This window comes from Anguilla anguilla, chromosome 1, assembly GCF_013347855.1.
Source record: "Anguilla anguilla isolate fAngAng1 chromosome 1, fAngAng1.pri, whole genome shotgun sequence".
In the NCBI taxonomy this organism is placed as follows: Eukaryota; Metazoa; Chordata; class Actinopteri; order Anguilliformes; family Anguillidae; genus Anguilla; species Anguilla anguilla.
The window spans coordinates 18,442,839-18,468,937 of NC_049201.1; the positions used below are offsets into that span (position 1 = coordinate 18,442,839).

A 26,099-nucleotide genomic window follows, 5' to 3' on the forward strand; every position below is an offset into this window, starting at 1 on the left:
GTCTGAAACAGAAAATTGCTACCTGTGTTCTCAAAAATGAAAGAAAAACAACAACACAAAAATCTGCCATCAGGAAAGTAGCCAATATGTAGTTAAGAACAACTGAAAGCTACTAAAAGCGATAGTATGTAGTCTACACAGTGGGACCAGTGAGTGCCCCAAGCATGCTAGGGATGGTTCCTGCCATGATATAAAACACACGGCATCAGTGAGGAAACAGCAGTCTCTGAAAACACAGGAGGCAGCTTGTAATCACACCACTCAGCTTAAACTGCTTCTAGCACTATTAATAAAAACATCCACCAACATGTTGAAAGTAGCATTAAAACGCATGTTTTATTGTTTTCTTTTCACTCCGCCGCTCCCTTCCTGCTGATATTAGATGGAACCAACATGCAGTCAAAGAGGGAGAAGTGTATTTCCAGTAGAGTTGTTTTTTTCGTTTCTCCGACTAATTCCATTAAAAGCATGTTTTCCCTGGACAATACCAAGTAGACCCTGGAAGTAATTAGCAAAGTGTTTAAAAGACACATCAGTGCCTGTGGAAAGAGACAAACAACAAAATAAACACTAGGGTTTTTTCTGCCTTTTCTCCCCTCTGCAATGTGCATTATCTCTGCCCAATTAACTGTCTTTTAAGATGTTCATAATTGCTTATTTAAACCGCTGCTTCAGCTTTTTGACCGTAAGAGCAAAATAGAGAGAGACACGATTTCATGATTGTTAAGGAAAAGAAGTTTCTTTGCTGTGTATTTAATGTCTGTTTCTTCACTTCTTTCTGCAGACGAGCAAAGCCATCGCCAAGGGAGACTTCCCGCAAGCAAGCACCGCGTCCCGTAGGGCTCTGTTCCTGGCCGCCCTGTCCATAACGATCGGAACAGGAGTGTACGTGGGTGTGGTGGTGGCCCTCATTGCCTACTTGTCCAAATCTGGACACGTATAGCAGCAGGAAGGGCGCTCGGGCGGAGTCTCGGCGTGGCGGTACCCCCTTGGCACTGTCTGAGCGGCTCCTCCCCATCTCTGCCTGTCCAATTGGCTTAGGGGGAGGAAGAGGGGCAGTGGAAAAGGGAGGGCGGGGAAAAGGGGGTCATTTGTAAAAAGTTAAACATTTACCTTAGTGAAAGGATATAGATCTGCTTACATTGATCAGGCCTGCACCCTGCATCCTATTAAGCAAGCCCAATTAGGTCCTTGAACTGTATTGTTTTTCCTAATATTTTGAGACTGGTACAAAAAATAAAACGCTGGGGAAATGAGCAAACCAATTATCCAAAGTTTCGGCGAACTTGGAGTAAAGTGTCGCAGAGAAAAACCTGAGAGGATTAGAGAACTTTTGTGCCCTTGTATTCACTCCCTCCTCTATACAATCAGGGCTGCATTTCAATGTAGAAAATGAGCATTTAAGCGATACTGTTTTCTTATGAAATCAATTATACACATCCTCAAAGTTCCAGAACAATCAATCCCCAATGATTTTCTTCCCTGTGCTGAAGGTTCCATGTCCACTGTCTAATCTATTGTGTTTCTGTTTTTAATATTTTTTCTTAAAAGTTTTACAGATGGTGTGGTAATATTGAAGTGTTTCCATTTGAAAACAACTCTTACTGTATTTGTCTAAGTGCGTTATCTGGAATCCACCTTAAGGCCTGCTTTAATCTTGAAGAGACAATTGCAACAACCCCTGGCAAGTCAGTCACAGCTTCTGAGTGAAGTGAAGTGAAGAGAACCAAGCTGTGATTTACAAAAAGTACACCACTCAAAAACACCCTTCTGTATTTTTCATTTGAATTAATGCATTTGGCAAGAGTTCAAAATGGATCCCTTTGCAACTTGTTTCAGAGAAACAAATAGAAGACATCATGTCCTGATTTATACAAAACAGAGGAAAAAGGATGTTTGAATAATTATGGGCAGCAATCTTAGTCTGCGGGTCACTCTGATCCTATTGTTTTTGTTCTTGTAGCCGAGAGTTTGACATCATCTGCACTGTAGCCTCTGTGACTTTACCTGGCCCTGTAAGGTTAGGACTAAAGTGGACAGTCAGTGGACATTCTAAAGTCAAGTTGTCAACAAAAAAGAGAGTTCTTATCCTGAATTCTGTGAACACTTCAAGCATTTTCCCCTCTGACTTGGCATCTGATCAAGACAGGCCACAAAGCAAGGATGGTTCAAAAATTAAATTGAGAGATAGTTTTGGTTCATATCTTAGATGGGTGCTGCTGAAATTGGCTTTGGCTCTTGTGAGTTCAAACTGGGTCAACACAAAGAACAACAGTACTTTCATCATGTTTCTACATGACCCAATTCTTATATCTTGAATGTTTTGTCCCCACAGGGAAGACATTATAAATGCATTTAGTACTCATTGCTATCCTTTTCCATAAAACAATAATGGTTTATCTATTTTTGTTGTTTAATGCAGCAATGTGCAATTCCCTGATTTGTTCTAAATCCAAGTTTTAAAATCTACCTGTGGAGAGCCCCAAGCATGTCGGGGCACAATGTCAAATCAGAACTTTGGAATGCTTTCACTTTTAACAGAATTCTTGGACCTGGATCATAAAACAGTATTGATCATATGTCAGACTGCTACAGTATCATTGCCAAGGCAAAGAATCCCAGCTTGTATTCGCTTGCATTACTAGTGTGAATGGCAGCTTTGAAAAGTGTACGGCATCTCAGATGCAGTCAGAAAGAACAACAGGGCCCTGTAAATAACATCTATCATTAAGGCCCTTAGAGAGGTTATGACTGCTACCACTATAGTTAAGAACATAATGAGGATTATTTATGATTCATAAATATTTCAAAGAATCATGTGCAATTTAAATAACTGTATGTTTTTAAAAGACGCACATAAGGATGAGTGAGAGTACTTGTCTTTTTAAAGCACTAAAGTGGGTTATGCTGAACTTCACAACAAGATGCTCCATATGGCTATTAGGCTTGGCTCTTAATAGCACCGCCATTATTACTCTTGAGAAACCCACTGTGGGGAGTAATAAGACATCAGCCCAGAAAACCATGGCATCGGTTTCCATTCCAAACACTGGTGAATACATAATGCATAAACCCACATCCCTCGCCCACATTCTTACCTTGCAAGTTAATGTGTCCCTGGGAGCCAGGAGACAGACAAAGAGCCAATCACTGCGCTCATCAATCTTGTTAACGTATAGCACAATAGCCTATTATACTGCTGCAGCAAGGTTGACAGACTGTTGTGCATAATAACAATGTACAGAAAAACAAATTTTAGCTTCATTCTGCTGTGCATTCACAGTAGGAAAAGCAAAGTCAGTCACGCACGACCAGTGGTGCTTAGTACTGATGTAAAAGGTACAAAGGTACGGTTTGACTGTGAAATGGAGATCCCCATAAAGAGATGGTGTCAGTGCAGTGTATCTTCTACAAGAGCAAAGGCAGATTAGACTAGAAGAAGAAAGCAAAAAATTATTATACACATAGTTTAGAATAGGAAAAAAAACGAACATCCTGTAGAACGTATTGTATATAATCAAGAAATATTTCTCTCAAACTTTCAACAGAGCAGCATATGTTTACAAAAATGGTCAACGCATTAATCTAGGAACTGAGTCAAGCAATGTGAGGACAAGTATACAACAGTTGGCAAAATCAATATTGAGCTAAAAGACAAATAGCTTCACAAGCCTGCTTTGTCATAAAATTCAAGGTCAAGGGTGCATTGTTCCATGGAGAATACTGATAATCCAGTACATGCCTTCCCATAGCATTAAAATCTGCATCATACATTTACAATTTCCTGCACAGGTCAGGCATTAGTCACACTTGTCAAGGATGGTTTACAATTAGCTTCTCATAATTGCTTTTTCAGATAAGATTAATATTCTCTGGAGCATAGCCTGTACATTGGAATACATGTCATCATCATGGGACCATTCATCTACATTCATCTGAAACTCAATGTGACCTGCATCTCCTACATAAAATTATTTCACATCAACACAATTTATGGTAATCAGACAGTATGCATACATATGGCAAGTAAATTCAGGGGTTTAAATCATTCTGGAAGGTTTTTTATATTCATCCATTAAATCCTAATTGGCACATACGTATCTAATTCAGCCTAATCCCTGTTGGTACAACACGCACGCACGCATGCACGCACGCGCACACACAAACACACACACACACACACACACACACACACACACACACACACACAGATAACACTGAATTTTATTTGAAAGAGGGCATCTATGAAAATGAAAGAACCGCCATCAAGTACTTAGTGATAAAAAAAGCCTTCAGTTTGGTGTGTGGCTCATTTCATTTGAAATGAGGCATGTTGTTTACCTTCAACTATTACCTATGGGCCGTGTTCATCTTTCCACCTATTATGACCAAATGCATTCCCATGGCAACGGCCTCCACATTGTGTCTTATCACACAACTTTGAACCTAATAGCTGGCACTCATGACTAATTACCATCAGTGAATGTACTGAGAGATTTTTTTCAAAGAAACCCGTACAACACCTTAATGTCATCTGCATTTCAATCTGTGATACTCGTGTATTTTTCCAATAACATTGTGAACACTGTAAATAATTAAGAGTGCTTGTATGTTCTGCTGTTTGGAAGTGGTCAAAAAGAAAGATTATTGTTGCTTTGTGTTTTGAGGTGAATTGATTCAAATAACATGTTATTTGCCACATACTTTTACTGTTTAATATGTACATATTCTTATTTATGATTGATGAAATGCTCATTAGAAGATATCTGTAAATACCACAGAAAGCACGTACTGTAATTACCATGACATTTACCATTTTGATTTAAGAGTCCCTGTGGATGTGTTCTAAAGCTTGTTAATACAAATGTAAGAAGCCCTACTTTCCAACAGGGAAAATTCACATCTGTTTGTATAGCCATAGTGTTTTTGTGATCAAGAGACTAAAGAAATGTCTTGAATGAATCTGAAGACACTCAAGGTGCTGTTCTAATCACAGAACATACATCTTCAGTGTCATTTATTTTAGTGGGTACATTTTCATTGTAAATGGTTTGGCAGAAGGTGCAGTGGGCTAGTGCTGTACACGTTGTGGAGCAGTGGGTGGGGCATAATGTAACATAGTTAAGTGTGCTCATATTTGTCATCTGTAAATAAAACCTGAATACAAATGCTACAAGACAGTGGCCATTTCATTGACAGTTAACTCTGGTACACACTTGAACCAGCCGTGTAGATTTCAAAATATTGGACAGCATTCCATATGCTGAAGTGTGTGACTTCAATTTCTTACCACCAACCATAGTGATGGCTCCACTAACTAGTTTGTACAGGACCAGTTACCTACAAAATGCAAAAGTTTTGTAATGGAAAAACAGGCCAATTCTATGTTGTTTGGTTTATTTCCATGTATGTTATTATATGATTCAATGATAAGTACAATGAGTAAAAATAGCTGCAAGCAGATTTGATCATTCAGTGCAGTGGTAAATGTTTTTGAAATAATATATTTTTGTGTGTTACTCATGAACAATTATTACTTATTAAACCATGTAGTTATGTACCCTAAGAAAATAGTGCAGAGCAATTATTCACCTAATAGTTTTATTATAATGTAAGTGCATACACACTGTTTATTAAGCAACAAAGAACTGGTCCCAATACATTAGTCACAATAAATAATAGCCCTTATTAACACAACTTAATTATGAATAGTACATATATAAACCAACAACATAAAGTTAAGAGCCAGGTGGTGCAAGGGGGAGACAGAGAATGTAGTGTTTACAATAGTAAACTAGATTTATTTTTCGTTATTTAACTTTTATATAACGAGGTGGGTCAATTAGGAACACATTATTATTTACAATGATGGCTAGAATTGAGGATAGATTTCAATGCACCATAGGCGGGGCTAGTAAATATTCAGAGTTTAACATTAGGTGAGCCAAGATGCAGTTTAAACAGATGTGTTTTCAGCCTCAGAGAAAGACAAACAGTGACCCTGTCATCATGATTGCTGTGGGGAGCTCATTTCACGACTGAGGACGCAGAGTAGAGAACACTTGTGATTCAGGAGGAGGGAACACTTAAGTTTTGATATTAAAAATATAGTATTTAACATTAATAGCACTTTTGTTGTTTCAATTCACCTCAGGGCAGTGACAATGCATGTCGTTTTGTACTTTAAAAAGGTAAGTCTCTGAGTTTATCACTTGTACGGTTCAATATAGGAAATATGTTTGCAGGCCTCTATAATATAGACCACTATGGTTTAAGGTATATTCATTCTGAAGGTTAAAATGAAGAAAATAAAACAACTGTTATGGTTCCAGTATGTAATAAATAAACAAGACCCAAATCAATGTCTGGGTGGGTGTATAAACTTTTCCATTTACCCTACCCATTTTCAAATGACAAACACAATCGCAGTTTTTGTGAGTTTCAATGACCCATCTGGATGTTATGGCCACACTGCTGTAAAACTTTAATCTGTCCTATAAAAATAAGGCATCTGAACCGCGGTACTTGGCCTCCTAAAAAATATACTTACAACTTTGTAATTACTCAGCACTAGTCTAAATTTTCCAACACTTTTTGTATTGATCTTCACAGAGTTGTACTGCGTAATAGAAATATTGTGGACCTTGCATGTACAAATCATTCCTTTAGCTGGGTTTCCTCAACTGTGGGGTTTCAGCAGCTATATTCAAATACTAATCTGCCTTCAGTGAACTTATCACCATGGTTGAATGTAAAGTAAACAAGCACGGAACCATCCAGACCCAAAGTAAAGATATCATGTAACAATCAGTTTTTTCATGTTGGGAACTGCAAAGCCTGATTATAATTATAGAGTTTATGTATTATTATTTAAATCAATAACATATAAAAATTAACAACATGCAAAAAACTGAGAAGGGACATCAAATACATACAGCTTTATTTTCTTACATAAAAGCATATTTGGTATGACATCTTTTGTACAAGCCAAAGTTACTGTTCATAATTTGGTTGCTACAGAAATGAAGCAATCCGTGTATTTGCTTATATAAATTACAATATTTTCACATTTCACATCAATTTACTTCTGCAATCACTTAAGTGAGTAGCTGAGTATCTGACTAAGTAGCAAACCCTCTTCCTCTTGACAGACAAATTAACAACTTCACACACTATTGAAATCTGACAGTAAACCGTTTCTCCTTTACATGCAAAACAATGAGCTTGACCTCATCGCCTGAACAGAAGGGGAATTTTCTGAGTGCTGGATGATCTCTCAGCCCATATCAAGCCCTTACGTCTTCTAGAGATTATTTGGCAAGTTGCATCACGTATGTTTACAGAGAGCTGTGCCTGTGTGTCAGTATTCTTCACTTTGTGTTTGCTCAAGGGCCACTTTACAGTGCGGATGTGCATCCTTTCTAGGCAGATTGGCCTTGATGCTACTCGCTGCACGAATTCAGTTAGCATTTCAAAGTTGAAAAGGGTAAGGTGTGGATAACTACAGAAATGTTACAGGGAGCAAAGAAAGATGAACAATTAAAGAAATCATGGAAGAGGATAGCGATGCTTCAATTAATATATAAGCCCACACTAATGGATTGATCTAATTCACATTTTTATCACAATTTGTCCAAGACTGCTTGCAACCGGCACACAAAAGCACCAACTAATATGTTAACGGGCACAAGCATTGCTAATAAACTTATTTAATATGTTAGGCCTACATCTCTCAGCTCCTGAAAACCACAGCCCATAATGATTACTTTTGACTATAAAAAAGATGAACCAACTCATTGACCAAATGATTGGATTGGCCTGTTGTACTTGGTTGCTAATGACAGGGGATAGCAACAAAAGAAACATTCAAAATATGACTGGAAATATTAAAGCTGCTGCCTTGAGACCACATACCTCATCTGCAGACAGGTTAATTCAAATCTCCATCTACATGTAGATGGCTGTTATCTGCTTCAGAAAGTTCCTTGGTGCTTTTGGACAGGGTTAATGGTGTCCTTAATCACAGTCAGAGGGCTGCAGAACAGGGAACAAATGGGTTGCAAATGGGGCCATGCGAAAGAATGAGACTGATGGAAAAGCAGCCAGGAGTAGGAGGGAGAGAGAGAGAGAGAGGGGGCAGACAAGGGGCTATGATGTGATGGTAAAAATCACCACATGAGACCGCAACCACTGATTGGCTGAGAACAGGTGCTCTACATTAGGAGCACCTAAAAAAATGTTGGGGGTGGGGAGGGGGGGATAAGGTAAAATCAGAAGCAAAACACTTCTGTTTTAGAAAGACTGACAGACGTCCATTCCCAGGAGCAGGAATGATAATGTGGTTTGGACGTGCAGGAAAATCTGAAACTGCAATTCAAGCATCGCTGTTCAGGAAAAAAAGGGTTTGTTCCCTGCACAGTGGATGCAGGCCTGCACTTCAGGGCCATCTGTTACAAAAACAACAACAAATACTTACTCTTCTTCCGTGACACCTATTCCCAGACAACATGGTGATTTGGAGTCTGTTCCGTACTTCTGTCGGATGATTCATCCATATTCAAAAAGGGGTTTTATTTGTCCCTGCAGAACCTATTACAGATGTCTTTGTAAAGCCTGTCCTAAAGATGTCAAGCAATTTTTTTGACTCTTTCAAACAGCTTGTGAGAAAGCCTGAAATATTAGGTAAAATACAAGGAAATGTCTGTGACTGGAATATATGGGCATACACGTAAGCCAAAATGAAGGTGCAGAAGGGCTGGGAAGAAGAGAGTATATTAAGTATATTCTGCCCTTAAAGGCGACAGACAGCCAGAGGTCCTTATTGTTCCGATTTATTTATATGGTGGACTCCTTTACCCAGGAAGTTCAGGGTTTAACATTAGTGCAGGAATAGCCAGAGAGAGTGCATGGCAGTCTGCAGACAGAGCAGGTGACGGAATTTCCTGTCAATCATCCCAACCCAGCAGCAAACGCCCACCAGATGTCTCTCACTGGGGAAGCACTGATGGTAGATCAATATTCTTCCCAAGGAAGAGGCAGGAGACCAGCCATAGCTAATCTCTCTATTTTAAAGGAATAGTGTGTGTGTGTGTGTGTGTGTGTGTGTGTGTGTAAACACATGTGCGTGTGTGCCTGTGTGAACCCGTGTGTGCATGTGTGAATTCATATTTGTGTGTTTTAAGTGTAGGAAAAAGATTATGACAAAGAAGCCAGCGAAATCAGATACCACTGTATAGACCTCCAGGGGGAGAATCGACTTCATAGTGCCACATGCATCACCATCACAACCTAATAAAAAAACAAATGACACCTTTTTATATTCATGTGTGCTTAAATAAAAGATAAGCCATGCATCCACTGATATTTACTCAGTTCTCAGGAAACACTTTGTGCTCAGCATGAACACCTATGAGACGGCAGCCGAAATGGAGAGCCAGTAAACAAGCTGCTCGCCTTTATTCAAAAAGACCCTGCATGCGGCCTGCCTTCTCCCCGCGTTATTTTATTCACATTCCTTTTTTTGCCGTGTTTCTGTGTCCACATGCCGATGTTTAACACACACGAAGTGACAGAGGATTGGCGAGTCAAAATATTGCAACGACAAAAACATTTTACCGAAAAGACTACCCCGTCGTCCTTTGTAGTGCTTCTGAAAGTCTGTGGGCTGTGAGGCAAACAACCTGGAGCCTCACAGCCGCTAAATACCTTTGGTGCTGAGCAATACGAGATGCAGACCGATAAAGAAAATAAAAAGGGGGGGAAAAGGGGTTACATTGGTTAAATCAATGCATTAGCAATCATGAAAAGCCCTTTTCCACATGACATCCCTAATCTATTTGTTTCCATTTCAATTCTAATTCAATTGTTTCCCTTTGGGGGACTGCTAAGCTAACAGTGTCACTCAGCGGGCCTGGCCGAAACTGATTGTTGCGTTGAATTTACATCGAATGGCTCTGAAGGGACGTGCAGAAATGAAAGTGTACACCGGCGCTATCCCGGGAAGCAAACAAGAATGGCAAATTTTCTTTTGCGGCGCTGTGGAGTCAGTGTTCTTCACAGCGAAGCAAAATGGAGACCATGTCTATAGGGGACTGTCAAAAGTGATCTTCAGCTTCTAGATTCCTCACGCTGGGTAATGCGAACGGGGAGGATTTTGCTGATATGTTCGGTCCCAACTTCACAGCTATCCGCATCCCATCGCCTTCGTTTCCCCAAATGCGAAAAAAAAGTTCTGTCAAAGACTAGCAGCACAGGCACATCGCTTTGAAAAAGCAGATTTAAAGTTTTGAGCGTGTTTATTGCAAAGATGAGATTGGGGCTGAAGCCAGAAAACTGGCGGGTCTTTAATGCACCTTTCAACAGCGTTAGCACAACTCCGCTAGGGCATCAGTCAGAGAGATACCTCAGCAGCTCCGCCCTGCAATCTCTCACATCTGACAAAGTGTACGAGCTGAATAAAAATGAGAGGCCCAGAGAGTGCCCACTTGTGTTCCACCGTGGCTCAGTTCAAACTGCTGTAATGAGCAACGACACAACAGTTATTCAACACGGAGCCTGGATAACTTCCGGCACTTACTGCTGGCGCTTATTTGCTGGAGATTTGGAGATACCGTTGGAAGCACGGCTCCCGTTACCAGGCACCCGCAATTAAAATGAAAATAAATATAATTAGTGCGCCCTGAAAACAATAATGATGGAAATAAATGATTGGAACTAATATGCACTGCACTAATTCAGCAAGCGTGACAGGTGAGGTTATGTTCAATTCAATGGGGAGTTTAAATTCATAGATGAGTAACAGTTCACAATAAAATCCTCCTCGTCCCATAATCTCTCCCTGAAACAAGATCCTAAAAGCAGTCCCTCAGTCCTTTCATCACATTCCAATTCCTTTAATCTCATGTTTCCCTTGATTCCTCCACTGCAATTACTGTAAAATTACCGCTCGGTATTTGGACAGAAGAGTAATTGTTCATTTTCTTTTGCTGAAATTAACTGACAAGCTGGTTAGTTAGGTGAGGTTAGGTTAGTTTCCATATATGGTCATTAGACACAAGCATACAGCTAATGGCAGGTGCTGGTATTGCATTAAGGTCTATTATAAAGAAGATTTTTCATAATATCATAGTCCAATTCTTTCAAATATCTTTGAAATTGACTAGCAAGAGGAAAGTATTCCAGTATTTATTGTTCTTAGAATGCTAGCTAACTGGTTACTTGGCCACATACATGCCTCAATAAAAAATATGCTTACACTGGAGTCCTGTTAGGCCTGGAAGGTTATCAGACCTCCTCTATCATATACATTAGCCATTATAAGCAAACACTTTACTGCTAGCTACATTTCACTTGGCAATCAGCAAACTGCCAGCTATTGATAATATCAGGGATATATTCAGTCTATAATACAGGGATTCAGTCTGCGGTTCATTGCCTGCCAGTGACCCAATCTGGTCAAGAGGGCACCCACAGCCTGCTTGATCAAACCAAACATGAAGTGCCTTCCTCTGTCTCATGTCTATAGCAAGGTGAACTTGCAGAGTGCTGGTTGAAAAGAAGTGGCAGCTGACATCACAGCAGAGGGAGTGGCCATCTTAACTCTCCCAAATTGACAGGAGAGCACACAATGGCTTTATGAAGGAACAAGAGACATATTTATTGGACTGGTACAGGACCAGAATTTCCCTTAACGCCCTGAAGTAACAATTGTGCCATGTCAGAGCTGGCTCAACTCTGGTCCTCAGGGTCAGATGATAGAAGAATCTTAGCAGGAGGAAAGGCATCTGACATTCAGCTGATGCACTTTCAGAGTGAGACCCCCTCCCACCCAGCACACGCCCCTTGGGGTATTTTCCTATCTCACATTAGCTGGTACCACTCCAGTCTGGCTCAGGGATCAGTTCTATTTTCAGAAAAGTCCCAGCATGATCCAGGCCTGTAGCTGGCGGGTAATTAAAACACTTTGCGACTGTCATTTGGAAACGCTCTCACCACCTCCCTGAAAATCCTGTGTTAACAGCATAGCTTCTGCATTAACCCCCCGTGTACCTCCATTGTGGGATGAAGGGATTTCCCTGGTTTCGTTATGTGCGGTTTAATTGAAAAGCATAAAGGGAATGCGGCCAGGCGAAGCAGCGGGAGATAAGGAGAGTTTACGCTGTCGAATTTGACTGGAATTTTGTCAAGTGAGAGAAAATGGTTTGCGATGCTCTCGGGTTCTTTTCAGAAAAACGGGAAGATTATGTTGTGCAGATTACATAACCATGAGAGGCTCCCTTCGCACTACAGCTGGGTGCATTGTTAACAGCATCGCATCATCATATGCACGGACAAACAAATATGCAAGCACACAGTGCAGCATCTCATTGATTAATAAGAACATAGCATGCTCTCAGTGTGGGTCAATGTGAGGTGCATTCTGGTATTGTTTGTTTAGACCAGGCACAGAATTAGAATATATAAAATATCATGAATGAGATAATCAAACTGATTTTTAGTGGCCTCTGCACAATACTTTAAGAATGATTTCTTAGAAGAAGCCAAGTTTGTAGATAAAAGAAAAAAGAACCAGTCAAAAAAGTTACCATGGTAGCGCATACCCAGAAGATGTGACGACAAGCCCTTAAGAAGCACAAGTATTTTAAAATAAAAAGACGTCTAATCACATCAAAGATTCTGTGTTAATCTGTAGGTGTTAGGCAAGGGATTCAGATTGAGCTGTGGTTCCCAAACTGAGGAGTCCCAGGGGCCCCAAACAGAATCTCTTCTTTACATTTCCGTATTTTAGAGTTTCAGATAAAACAAACCTATTTTATGTACAATAAAATTGGCTTACAAATGATTGATAATCGTGTGATCATTGTAAATATTATTTCCTCTTTTTTGAAAATAGTACTGGTGTGGTAGATAGTAACGGCATTGCAGTTGTTGGATTGAGGTGCCAATTATGAACCATTATTGAGGTGAGGGTATGCAGCTACACGACAGTCACTTTAGGAGACCTCGAGGCCTCTAATATTGTAATTGTAATTCCGTGACATATATTCCAGATTCTATGTGTCTGGCTGAATTTTTAGTAAGCACATGAAATGTATTTGCTCATCAAGTTAATGTGGGGGCTCAGAAAGCTTAAAAACATCTACAGAAACCATTCACAAATTGAGTTTGTTTTCCCTATTACAAGCAGTAGAGAGTGTGACCTTCCAATCAATAAAACCAGTTTGGCAAGTTCACTTATCACGCAAGTCATCAAAATTTTGGCGAAGAAACAAACACTTCACATTACTTAAGTAAGTCAAAGTTAAGGATGCATTCTAAATCAAAGCCTAAGTTTGAGCAGAACCCTATCCATAGGTGCTGCTGTTATCTGGGCTCAGAAAATCTGTAGGACCCTATATTGCCCACCGTGTGATCCGATTTCTTTTCACATGGCAGGAATGGCCAATGCCGTTCCTTCTAGGGCCAAGTCAGACACCGTTTTTTATTGTCTCCAAGATATTACTTTTGAATTGCCAGGGTTAAACACTGCAATGTCACTTAGAGTACATTATGGATCTTGCACCTGCAGAACTCTGGCTGTGGACAGCTGGAGTTGTCTGTGGCTGTCACAAGGCCTGCTGGACCCTCAGTCTCTGGCCAATGTCCCTGTGTAATGCATCATTAGCAACTGAATAGAAACTCTTTTCCCTGCACAGTGCAAAGAACATAGCTGCAGACCATACTGCACAGAGGCAGTAGAGTGAGGCTCTGAACAAGAATTCTTCTCTATCCATTTATTTTCACACAAAAAAGCAGAAAGGCAGGAAATTAGGAGTAGGGGTGCAAAGATTCTCCGATTCGAACCAATAGACCGATCAATGCGCTGCATCGATTCCAAAATGCCAAACCAATCCAAATTAAGTAGGAAGTTGGTCAAAAATCAATATGGTCCTCAAAACCCAATAGAACTGTCAAAGTAACATAAACATCGCACCCAGCAATGTATGCACATGCTATTGCGTAAGTGGTGTTATTCCTTGTTTATAATGAAGTGAACATTTTGACTCTGATAGGAACAAAATCGGACAAACAAACACCCTATTTTTAGCTAAGACCAGCTATTTCCATTGCACCAACCAAAAACAAGAAAATGCGTGCACTTCTGAAATTTTAGGATTTGACTGAAAAAGTGTGCAGGCTATCTAAGTAGCTACACTGTGAAACTACTGTACCTCAGGTGCAAATAAGTTTACTGGCACTGCAAATTAAAAAGGCCACAAAATCGACCAAATGATCTCACTCTGGAGCCACAAACATTCACCTCAAATGTATTAATGAGATTAATATGTTTCTGTCATATCTTATGGGAATAATATGTTGTCGGCTGCATACACATAGCATATAATGGGAATCATGTACAAATGGGAAATTGCCACTATGATTTCATGATCTAGAATAAAGAATTTCTACTGACAATGATGGCAAATGCATGTTAAATTAAACTGATTTGCATCTCATCTGAACTGAATTTAATGGGAGCGAAAAGAAATTAGTGTTCAGGGGTGAAGATAAGGAGTGAAATGTAAAGCAGTTTACAGTACGTTCTAACAGCAAGAAAGCTCTTCAGTAACGGATGGTCTTGCTTTCAGCTCATTCAAGGTTACATTAGAGGATTGTTTATGATTTCTCTTTTTCTCATTTCATTCACAAAGTGTCAATCACGCTACTGTGAAACTATTTTTCCAATGTTGCTGGTCACTCAAGTCATCTCGCTCACATGAAAAACATTGGTGGGAGAAACTTGTGCCTTAAAGTTGGTAATAAATGAATTCTCTGAAGCCCTGTGAATACCTTCTCTGTGGCTGTCAATTAAACCCCCAGCTGTCAGAAACAAAAAGGGAGAATGAGACTAACAAAATGTTTAAAGGTGCCTAATACTGGCAGAGCACAGATGCTAGCCCTTCCGGCAAACCTGGCTTCAAAAGCTTCCAGCAATGGGAAACCATCAATTAAACACAGTAATTCCGGACAAATGACTTTCAGATAGGTTTTCCATCTGGTAAAAATGCTGAAAATAGAAGAACAGAGGAACTCATAATGACTTTCTGGCAGATTCGCATTTCTGACAAATTTTGTTCCGTGGTTCGAAAATGTGTTGTAACTCAATTAAAATTTTATTGTTATGTCAGTGATTTGATAATGCACACAAGTAAGATCTGTGGTAATATGGTGCAGAACAATGGCTACAAAGAGTTTAATATCAGGCATCTAATCACAAACTGAAAAAAAAAAAAAATTTGGTGGAAAAATGTAGGCTAAGTCTTTGTTTTTGAAAATAGTGTTCCTATGGTAACAGTAAAGAAACAGAGGATTCAGAATAGACAAGGACAGATTTCTATTTTTTGTGGATGTAAACACATAAACTCATGTTTTACAAAGAAGAAGAACTGGGCAATTTTCTGTATGTTTACAGCTAACCTTGGATCATTATACTTCTCTTTATGCTTTTCTCTTTATACTTTCTTTTTTACAGAAAATATATGAAAAGCATTATGATTAAATTATCAGCCTAACCCAACATATTGTTAAAAAAATCAACTTACAGTCAACCAAAATGTATTTTCCATCCAAAAAAAAAAGAATCAGAACCATGACAATCTTCTTGAAATGAACCCCAAAGGTCAAAAATGGCTGCATGTGATGAGGCAGAGTATGTCAACCTGTCGATTCTCAAAAGCCTGCTTTCAGCTGAAAACTCTTAATATTTATGCTATATAATGTTCATCTTCCGGCTGCAACCAGCCAATTACTTCCCCAGAGGCTGCAAGCGTGATTTTGTCCCAGGGGGGCACCAAAGGCATGAAAGGGCCAATAAATGCCACCAACTGTCCCCATTACCAGCAAGACAGGGCATTGACCTTCTCATCCCCAGCATCAAAGGGCAAGCACCCATCTCCCAGGGGAGACCCACCACCATTGCTTAATTAGCTCTCATGTGCAATGCCGTGGGTGCATCCATTGCTAATCAAAACCATCTACAACCCATCTGAGCAGTTATACTTGACAGTTACTGCAGACCGTGCTTTCTGCCCACTTTGCTTATCCATTACCCACCGGAGGTTCTGGTAGTTGAGGTTTGTGCAGCTTGTGCATACTTTGCCCCTGTAATCAATTACCAGCTTTCAGAAGAAGCACTCTTGCATCACATCTTTTAACTTATCATTTGCATGACTACCCACGTCTTACATCTTCCAAAGGCTGACAAGCTTACTGGTATTATAGCAATTGGCTAATTGCTCCCTTAGTTGGACAATATGGGCCTTGTAAAGAATGTGGCCCTGCCCTGGTAACTCTTTATATCCATCATCCATAAATTTTATCTTGCCAGGCAAACTGAAACTTCTACATTGCTGGCCTCCCTGCCCACACTATCTAATTCCACTGATTCACCCAGCACTCTGCCTGCCTAATTGGTCTTCTCCTTTTCCTTCCCATCCCTCTGGTCTACTCCCCCACAGGCCATTTCACAACTGTAGCCTGCATTCATTTTCAAATTGCTAGTCTTGGAATGGTGCCCCTTCAACCCTTCTCTCTCTGCTCCCTACATGAATGCAAGCAATAATATCTCCCCAAAACACCTGCTTTTCTTCTTCTGCTCCTCACTGTAGGAGGTCTCTTAAGTTTAATCTCTGGCTCCAAATCCAAAAAGTATTCATCCACTTCCCCCTGCTGCCTCCGGACCAATGCACTTCACATAGTAACAAGCAGCAAGCCAGATCAGTTTTGAAACTAAATGCTTGCGCTAAGACACCGCAAAGTCTAAGACTCCGAGCATACCACAAAATCAGCTATTTTCAAATGTTCACCAACAGCAAGGCTACCCAACCCAGTTCCTGGAAATCTACTATCTAGGTTTTCAATCGAACCTTAACAAAGCTTGCCTCATCCAACAACTAGAGATCTTGTTGAGCTGCTAATTAGGAGAGTCAGGTGTGGAAAATTAGGGTTGAAATGAAAACCTGCAGGACAGAAGATCTCCAGGAGTAGAGCTGGGCAGCGCTGGCCTGGAATTTTAAGCTGATTCAGCTGATGGTGCTGTTCTTTTTCATGGAATATGCCAGCATGACCCGTACCAAACCAAAGGACTATGCAGCCAGACCCCACAGGGCTATCCAACTAAACCCCAAGGGTTATCCAAACTGCACAGGACTATGCAATTAAACAGAGCAGGGCTATCCATTCCAGATAATAATGTGCCTTCCAGCTAAGTTGCATGAGATAACTGGTCAAAGCTGCATGATGCACTTGAGTCAGGACAATCGTACTGTTTTAATCAGTTGGCTCACAATAGCAAATCCACAATATTTATCATTAACCGCTCACATGATGTAATGATGTAAATATGATTACTCATATGATGTAAATGACACAAAACAGAAACAATGACAACAGAAACAATAATTAATTGCAGAAACACTGTACTTTACAGCCCAAAAATACTCTTGACTCCAACAGGGCTTATGACCCATGATATGGGACAAAAGTTGTTGGGAAACTGGGATTTTAAAGAGTGATATCTGTCGTAATTGAGGGAGATATTGCCGTATTGATTCAGTGTCGAGTACAAAGAATAAAAAGAGGGATGACATGACGCTGGGTGCCGTTCAAAAACCAGTGGTTAATATTACATTTACATTGAACTCAGCCCTCACTATTTGAATTTCCTTGCCTGTGGTTCCAGTCATCTGCTCAAAGTTTTCAATTTACCAAAGCACATCTACCTAGATTCCAAATGATGTTCCTGATTTGCAGATAAAATGCTTGCTCACAAACAGTGCGTGAAAAATAAATTACATGGAAGCAAAATATACTATTTAACAAGAAACCTAACAGCTAATCAACATCTTTCTTGGGGATTTATGTTATTTTACTGAATCATATAGCAAGGCAGTAATCTTTGCAAAATTAAGTAGGTAAACTTTTCCATAATTCCATAATTGAAAATTGGCATAAATTGAATGTAGCTGTTTAAGCCTTCGCATTTAATTTTAGAAATTACTTTACAACATTATTGAAGACCAGAAAAGGTGATTGGAAGGACAACAAGGACTAACTGAAAAAATAATTCATATTAAGGGACATAAAGCATTTTGGTTTGTTTCAATCAACATTTGTCCTGACGAGCAATTAAATGCAGGTGGTATTGTTTTTCTTCACAAACACATTTAAGCAAGTTTAGCCGTTGGCAAACTGTGTTTTTGAAAAACGAAAACACAATACTTGTATTTTTTTAATCATGAGTCAAAGTTTGGGACAAATATTGATTGAATCCAAGGACTCATTCATTAAAAAGTTGTACCAAAAGCCATTTCAAAATAAGTTCTGTTCACCAAAATAGAGGGCACATTTAAAAATCAATTTCACACTGACATGAGAAAGCACTTGTTCACATAAATAGTTACTAACACATGGAATAGCTTGCTAGATTTTTTTTAGAAGAGTAAGAGACCTAGGTTTGCTCAAGGACAAAAACTAGCTGATCATTTCTCTCTTTGGAAATTTCTTGTTATACTATTTAACTAATTTAATTCAAGGCTGTCTTTCATTTACTATTTTAGTCATTTTAAGTAGAAACCTATTACATTACCATATTATTTATCTTGGTATTGCAGATTGGCATTAACTGATTGAATGCATGATAAACACAACAAATATGATGCATTACTGTTTTACAAACAGGTAAATAACAAGCCACCAAACAGACGGGAATGAGTTTTTCCTGAATAGCCTGTTCCCTTCTGTACACTTTTATGACGGTCTTATCCTTGAAAATATTTTCAAGGTTTACAACATATAAAAGGAACATGATTACACGCTGGAAGTGTGTTTCAACTGGATTTAAAACAGATGAACTCTGCTCAGCGATCGATATGTGCGGAGCCTGCCTTGGCGTTTGTGGCTTCAGAGCATTACGAGGGAAGACAGGCACAGACTGACGGACAGCATGACCTGGAGAAACCTGCCGCTCTGATCACCACCAAATCCATATTTAATGACGCCACAACAACCTGCTGTCAGAGTATTTATAGAACACTCACTAGAGGAGAAAAATGTTTTTTGTTTGAAAAACAAAAGGTTTATTGTTTGAGAGGGATGGCAGTCACATTTAACACGCAATTGGAAACGTGAGGCAATTAAGCACTGCATCATTACCAACCGGACAAGGGGAATTATGTGGGCTATTTTTTTTTTTTTTTTTTTTCATGTTCTATTTTGTTTTTGAAAAGGGCTACACAAGATTCACCTCACATCCGTAGCACTGCCAGATGGCAATGGGAGATAAGGGGGGGGGGGGGGTTTATGATGCAATAACTCCTCTCATCAGTGAAAACTTTATGGGGTGCTAAAGCGATTTCCCTCGGAGCACAAGAGGGGCACGTGCTTTCCGAGACCTGCTTTATGAAAAGAAACGACGGGCAGAATTTTAACTGCAGCCAACCCACCAACCTTCAAGACAGAAACCAGAAGGGGTCCCAAGTTTTGCATCCAGCTGGTGTTCCGAGTAGTTTGGTCCGTAGAGAGGCGTCTGCTGCATCAGGTCATGACGGGCAGGGTGGCCATAGCATCACGCAGTGTGGGGCTAACGGGGTATCCTCCTGCCTTGTTACCCGACTGTGACTTCCCTGGTCACTGTGCAGCAGAGCTGGCGGCGTGCACAAAGAAAAGCAGCTGCAACTGGCATTTCAGAAGACACACACCCTTGAAAAAAGGTGTGAAACAAATTTGTTAATAACACATTGGAATTTATACTTTGTATCCCATCCTCACTTAAAAGCGCTCTGTGAACAAAGCTGCAGAAAAAAACAATTGCAATCCATTAATGCTTGTTGCTGTTGCTATCAGCTTATGCGTTTGGGGTTTTCAAGCTAATTAATCAGTTTGGAGGTGATGACTGGAGGTTCTCTATTTATGGAATAGGCCAACTGAAAACAAAACTCAGTTCCTTCCTTTACATAAGATTAGTCCTCTGGAGGACAAAATAAATTCAAATTGCATTTTGTAAATTGGTTTTCATTTCTACATGTTAAAGTGCACTTACTTTGACCAATACCTCTATTGTGCACTGTACCTTGAAAGTAATCTAAGGTTCTTGTTTCCCTCTAAGCAGTACTGTGATTTTTTTTACATTTTCCATCATATTAATATGTAATTTCACAGTGATTGCCTTGTACATGTTGTATAGAGAGAGCCAAGGAAAAGAGTCAAGGAGAAAGAGAAAATGTCAGCATTGTTCATATTTCACCTTTGCCAATACAATCAGATATGGTGTCAGAGAAGGATCTCAATAGGATGTTTTTAATGGTTGTTGTGTTTTTCAATGCTGATCAAATAATGCACTGGGCACATACTAATGTCCTGCCTTTGTCCTGGTGGTTATGATATACATATGGCAACTTTCAATAAAATGGTGCTTTCAATTTGGATCAACAAGGCTGGCTAACAGCTGTAGCTCAATGCTTGTCCTTGGTTGATTGTTACACTTTGTGGCACTGTGGCAGTAACATCACTTTTTTACATCTTTTTCTGATCACTTTGTCCCATACAAATCCAGTCAGATGTGCCAATAACTAGTGAGGTAACTGTGAATTTGAAGGCGCATAATGCTAATCATCAAATGCTATTCAGAAATATTGTTTGGAAATGCTAATGAGAAAAACAGATTGAGTAATTTCATCTGAATAAAATGTGTTGCTTGTGACTGAAGTTCTGAGCCTCTGCAGCTGCCATTATAATATGCCTGAAATGCAGATGATTACGCTTTATGTCCATTTGGTTTTCATCTGTGTGTTAAGAAAGTAGGACTTTTTCCATAGATACCAAGAGGGATCACAACCAGTAGATTTCACTGTGTCATTTAATTTGTAATGCTTTCTATTTTCTCATATTCCTACAGTACTAACCCTCAAAAGAACGCAATTCGCTAGACTACTCAGCACATCAAAGGAAAATACACTGACTAGGGATGTCTGTACATCACAGACTCTTTAATGCGTTTTATTCTAGGAAGCAGAATGCATTAGGATTAGGTCTACAAACAGTTAAAATGTCAAATTCCTAGTTTAATTTTTCATGTGTAATATGAGCGTCTAGTCTTTCCAATTCCCTTCTTGCCAGCACAGAAACCAGTTTGATTGATTTGTAAATATGCACACAGTCAACTGAGAATATCATTTTGTGGAAAGATTTGGCATTTCATTACTGCCAATTACTGCTACTGTAACATTCTAAATAATATAAATGCTGTCTTAAAAGGTAAAATGGTATTCAGCCTCCAAAAATTACTTTGTGGCTCATTAAGATGAAGGGATGAAGTGGAGACCACCAAAGCAATCGCATTTGTGACTGATAAATGGCCTTAGTCAATTCATAATGCACAGTGAGAGCTATGAAAATTTTGAACGAGAATGAGATGTAACTGAAGATAACCAAATGTACATTTGCCCATTCAAACAGCCTTGCTTTATAAGAGCAGGGCTTAAGCTTCCCCGGATCCGCCCGATTTTGCCACCGCCAGGCTGTGAGGTTCTGGTGTAACTTTAAAAACAGCCCTCCCATTTTCCCCTACACAGTATGCCATGCAGATTTGGGGGCTGGGACGAGTGGAGAAGCAAGGACTGGCAATTGCATAATAAGGCTGTCATCATTCCGGCAAAAAGAAAAAAAAAATTGTCCCATTTGATCCAATCGCTGCAGGACGCAAACCGCAATAACCCCAGAATAATTTGGAAAGCCGTCTCGGTGCCGGCGGGCCCGCGAGCACCCTGCCGGGTCAGTTTTAAAGCGTGGGGCGATGGGGCAGGACTGACAGCTTGTGCCAGCGGGGGAGCGGGAGGATCAAAAGGCAGCGCTGTAGCTCAATTCGGCGCGTGAGCCGCAGCCTCCGGACGCGATTCGTATGCGGAATGTTTCATCGAGCGAGCGTGCGCGCGCGGAGCCTTCAGGTGTCTGCTCGAGTGCGCTAATGAGACGGGAGACCCGTCGATATTACAGCCGTGCCAAAAACACCGCCCCGGCAGCGCCGCTGGTCCGGGTCACACCGCGGCACGCGGAATCCAATCAGCTAGAAGGTAAACAGACAGGAGCGAGCGCCGTGCGGTTTTGTGAGCCACTCTCTCCCCTTCAGTGTGAACGGCCCTCTGGCTTTTTTCCCCCCACTGATTCCCTCCTGAACTAGGCAATTGAGCTACAAGGAATCATTACTCTGTATAGGACAGAACACAATCCTGGTCCTGACATCTGCCTTCTCTGGAGAAACACCATATGGGGCCTATCATGTTTACCGTGCCTCATATCTGCTCCCGGTGTTGACTGGTAAAGACTGAGGGCTGGGAAATACAAGGGAACCGACGCTCTTGCCATTATCACTTCTGAGAAGAGGGAGCAATCACTCCAGATGGGGAACACAGAAACCGTTTAAAAAGTGAACAAGGAAATAAAATGATGGGATGGCAAGAAGCCAATCAGAGACCATTTTACATCCATTTTGAGACTGCATATATGCCACAGAATGAGAGGGTAGTGGGGGTAGAGGCTGATCTGAACCTCTGATGTCAGGGGAGATGATCCGGCAACGCTTGGACGGAATCTGAAAACAGGAGCATCCTCCTCTTTCCCTTTGCCCCATCTTTGCTCTCGTCTTTATTCCTGTCTCTCTCAATCTATTTCCATCTTCCTTACCTTCTATTTTCCCATATGATTTCCCCTCTAATTCCCCACCCCCCTCCCTGTCAGTTTTTTTTGCCTCATCTTCTATAGCAGCAGGCCCAGCCATTAATAAGAGTTGAAAAGAAGGGCTTCATGAGAACACCTTCCAGTTAGCATGCCGCAACGCAATGGTCTACTGCCCATGAACATGTACATCAGAGAGATGGAGGGAAGATGGAGAGAGAGAGATAGAGAGAGGGGGTGGTAAAGCTAGGGGAGCAACAGAAAGAAAAGGTGACAGAAGGGTGAATACAGGCAATGCCTCACCAAACTCTCTCATAAGACTTCACCGCAGAACTAATTCACATGCTGCTAGAGCTTCACTGGGCATCAGAGCCTTACTCTACAGACTGGCCTCCCACTGCTGGAAACAGAGAGGAAGCTCCCTACACGCTCAGTTTGACTGTCATAACACAAGTCAGCCACCCACGACTGTTTCTGCTTCAAAAGCACAGGGGCCATTTAGACTAATGACAATAATTAAAAGGAAATATAATTACACATCCAGTTACCGCGTGTCATCCACAATCCTGAAAGGACGCCTGAACCTCGTCTAACGGCCAGAATGCAGCATGCTAAACCAAAGCCGTTAATCTGGAGGCGAGATGGAGCAGAGTGCCTGCAGTACAGCCAGTGTGCCGTTCAGTGAAAAAAAAAAAAAGAAGCCAGATCCTGTCAACAGCAATAGCATATGGAAGCAGCGACATGCAAATATGGGTTTACATAGCACTGCAAAAACCATCCAGAGAATCAGTGCTGCCGTTCTGGTTCTAAAAACGCCTGCGCTCCAATCAAACGGCATCAAAATCATGACATTTATACTGACCCCCCGAAAATGAGTTCTCGCATCTCACATTGAGCAGGCAAGAGGGCGCATTCTAGATGCTCGGAATGCACCGGAGGGGAAATGTGAAGTGATTCTGAAAACCCCCAGCGAGCAGAAACAACAAGCAAATTACCCAGGCGCACACTGACAGGCAGGTCAACCCATCTGTCGTCCTGAGTCAGGGGCATCGAGATAACTTTACAGCTGACGAGACAAGGTCATTTATCCCACAACCTAACGTCACGGTAAGGTTCAGTGTGTATCTGCCGGGCCAGTCAGAAATTGCCCCGTTTACACATTCGAAGATGCTCCGTGCCTGAACAATGCAGATTCCAGGAACCGGAAGCTCACAGTTCCTGGAAAGGCAAAAGGGACTGCGGGCACATAAGCAAGGCTGAGTGCAACTCTGACTGCGGGTTTGACAGTCTACAGCTGATGCTGTGGAAGGCTCTGGTGGTCGCTGAAGGAGAGAACTGGTATAAATTATGCACTTATAAGACACATTTTACATCATATTATATTCTTTATTAAAGGGGAATTCCACCATAAAATGACGTTTTACTTGTAGAAGAGTATATGTCCTCGTGACTAAAATCAGCTCTCAGCCAGCTCACTAGCTGTAGTTAGGGCAGAGATATAGCTCCAAACCACGGCATATGCTCCAGGTAGCTGCTTTACTGAAGACTACAACAATAGACTGTAGAAAAAATATGGACCAGCTCAGTTTAACATAACCCATTGACATTCCATGGGCTTGGTGAGAAGCCAGAAGTGCACGTTTGTGGGCGCCAACAACAAATTGGAGCAGATGACTGTGCAGTATATTACAAAATATTACAAAATAACACAATAACCTAACAAATCTGCACATGAGGAGACAAAGAAAAAACATCTATTGTGACTACATTTTCTTATAGAAAAATGATTGACTTCATATTTTTATGTATTGTCACCAGTGGAACGGGTGGCTGAACCACCTATACTGGAGCCACGCGCACTGGCTAATGAGAAACGTCTCTCAACAAGACCAGGAAGTGAACTTCAAAAGCAGCTTGACTGCAATGGGCAAGCACTTTCAGTTCAAGGGTGGGCATCAGACAATTACATTCCAGGCATTTAGCAGACACCCTTATCCAGAGCAACTTACACAACATTCTACATAGCATTCACTTTGCATCCATTTATACAGCTGAACATATACTGAAGCAGTGCATCTTGCTCAAGGTAACAACGGCAGTGTCCTACCCGGGAATTGAACTTGTGACCTTCAGGTAAGGTCAGACCAGTTCCTTACCCATTATACTACACTGTAGCCCCATACCAGTCACAGGTTGCCACTACTACTGAATACAAATGTAGGTGCTGGGAATTGCTACTAGAGAGAGGGTAACTAGCACACTATCAAATAAAACAGAAAATGTTTATACATTCAGTTTTCTTTACTCCTCTACTAAAAGAAAATGCTGATTCATTTGGGCAAATTGCATGGGTTTAACCTGACTATGTCTTGAATAACTGTGTTTTAAGCAGTTGACATGGCAAGCTATTTCAGACACGGTGACGATTTGTGGAATATTTGATTGTTATAATAAATCTGGCTAGAACAGACACACCTACACATTTATATAAATTATCGGACAAAGAATTCACGCTTGTCTCTTGTTCCATTTAGGCTATTGCCGTTTTTCGTTGCTTTTATAAACGACGCATCAACAGCAAAACCTGCTTGGCTTGTGGGTCTAAGAAATCAATTTGCAGTAGGCATTAGTTTTACTGCCAGTTAAAGGTATATTTCACGTTCGCATAACGCAAGTAATTTTGTGGAGCTTACCCAATTTCATTTGCATCGCGTGAATACTAGCGACATTGTTGACCATTAACAGCAGCTCGGTTCCGCAGTTGCCATTCACCCCCGTTCATTTTCGCAACCTCGCCAAAATTAAGTTTAAAACACAAACTACAAAAGAATAATATGTAAATGAAAGAGAGTATGCCTACTAACGTCATGAGGTCCAAGGTTTTACGAGCTGATTTAAACTGTTTTCAGGTTTAGGTTAGCTATAACAGATTATCTATTTTGAGATTGGTTGTTGCATATAGGCCTAATTTACAGCAAGCCGTAGTTTGATTTTTGTAAAAGCAGGCGGCCATATGAAGTATACGTTCAAGGATACATCTCTTAGTTAAATAAACATACCTTTTTCCGGATCTTTTTCTTTTACTAGGCAATTAAGCGTCAAAAATACTCCAGATATTCAGACTTAATATCATTACCTAGCCTGTGTGATTAAAATGTGGAATCAAACACGGAGAAGCACGCTAGCTTGCAATCTAATTAAGAATAGTACATTTTGTTTTTTCAGTAACTCAGTGTGGATAAACTTAGCTTTGGATAAAAGCGTCTGCCAAATAAATGTAATGTAATGTAAAACATAATGGATGTGGCTAGTGTTGGGTTTAGCCAACATTTTTTTGCTGAATGGTGATTTCCCTGTGGCCGCTGGTGCTAATTTGCTCCTGTTTGGAGGCC

The 26,099-nt window shown here is 40.6% G+C and overlaps 1 protein-coding gene and 1 long non-coding RNA gene across 5 annotated transcripts in view; one reads left to right on the forward strand and one right to left on the reverse strand.

Annotated features, from left to right (window-relative positions):
- The window catches only part of LOC118219507 (synapse differentiation-inducing gene protein 1-like), a 29,568-nt gene extending 24,395 nt beyond the window's left edge, over positions 1-5,173 (forward strand). For all 3 annotated transcript variants that reach the window (XM_035402731.1, XM_035402712.1, XM_035402722.1), the window contains one exon: positions 785-5,173. In XM_035402731.1, the coding sequence (XP_035258622.1) occupies positions 785-943 (159 nt within the window). In that variant the 3' untranslated portion in view covers positions 944-5,173. The remainder of the gene's footprint in view (positions 1-784) is intronic.
- On the reverse strand, positions 948-26,099 carry LOC118219522. 2 transcript variants are annotated; one of them, XR_004763790.1, is made up of 3 exons: positions 25,767-26,099; positions 19,486-19,737; positions 948-1,036 (listed from the first exon to the last, which is right to left on the reverse strand). It is a non-coding gene; the product is annotated as an uncharacterized LOC118219522 (long non-coding RNA). The 2 variants fall into 2 exon arrangements; XR_004763789.1 differs by lacking the exon at positions 25,767-26,099 and adding an exon at positions 25,401-25,557.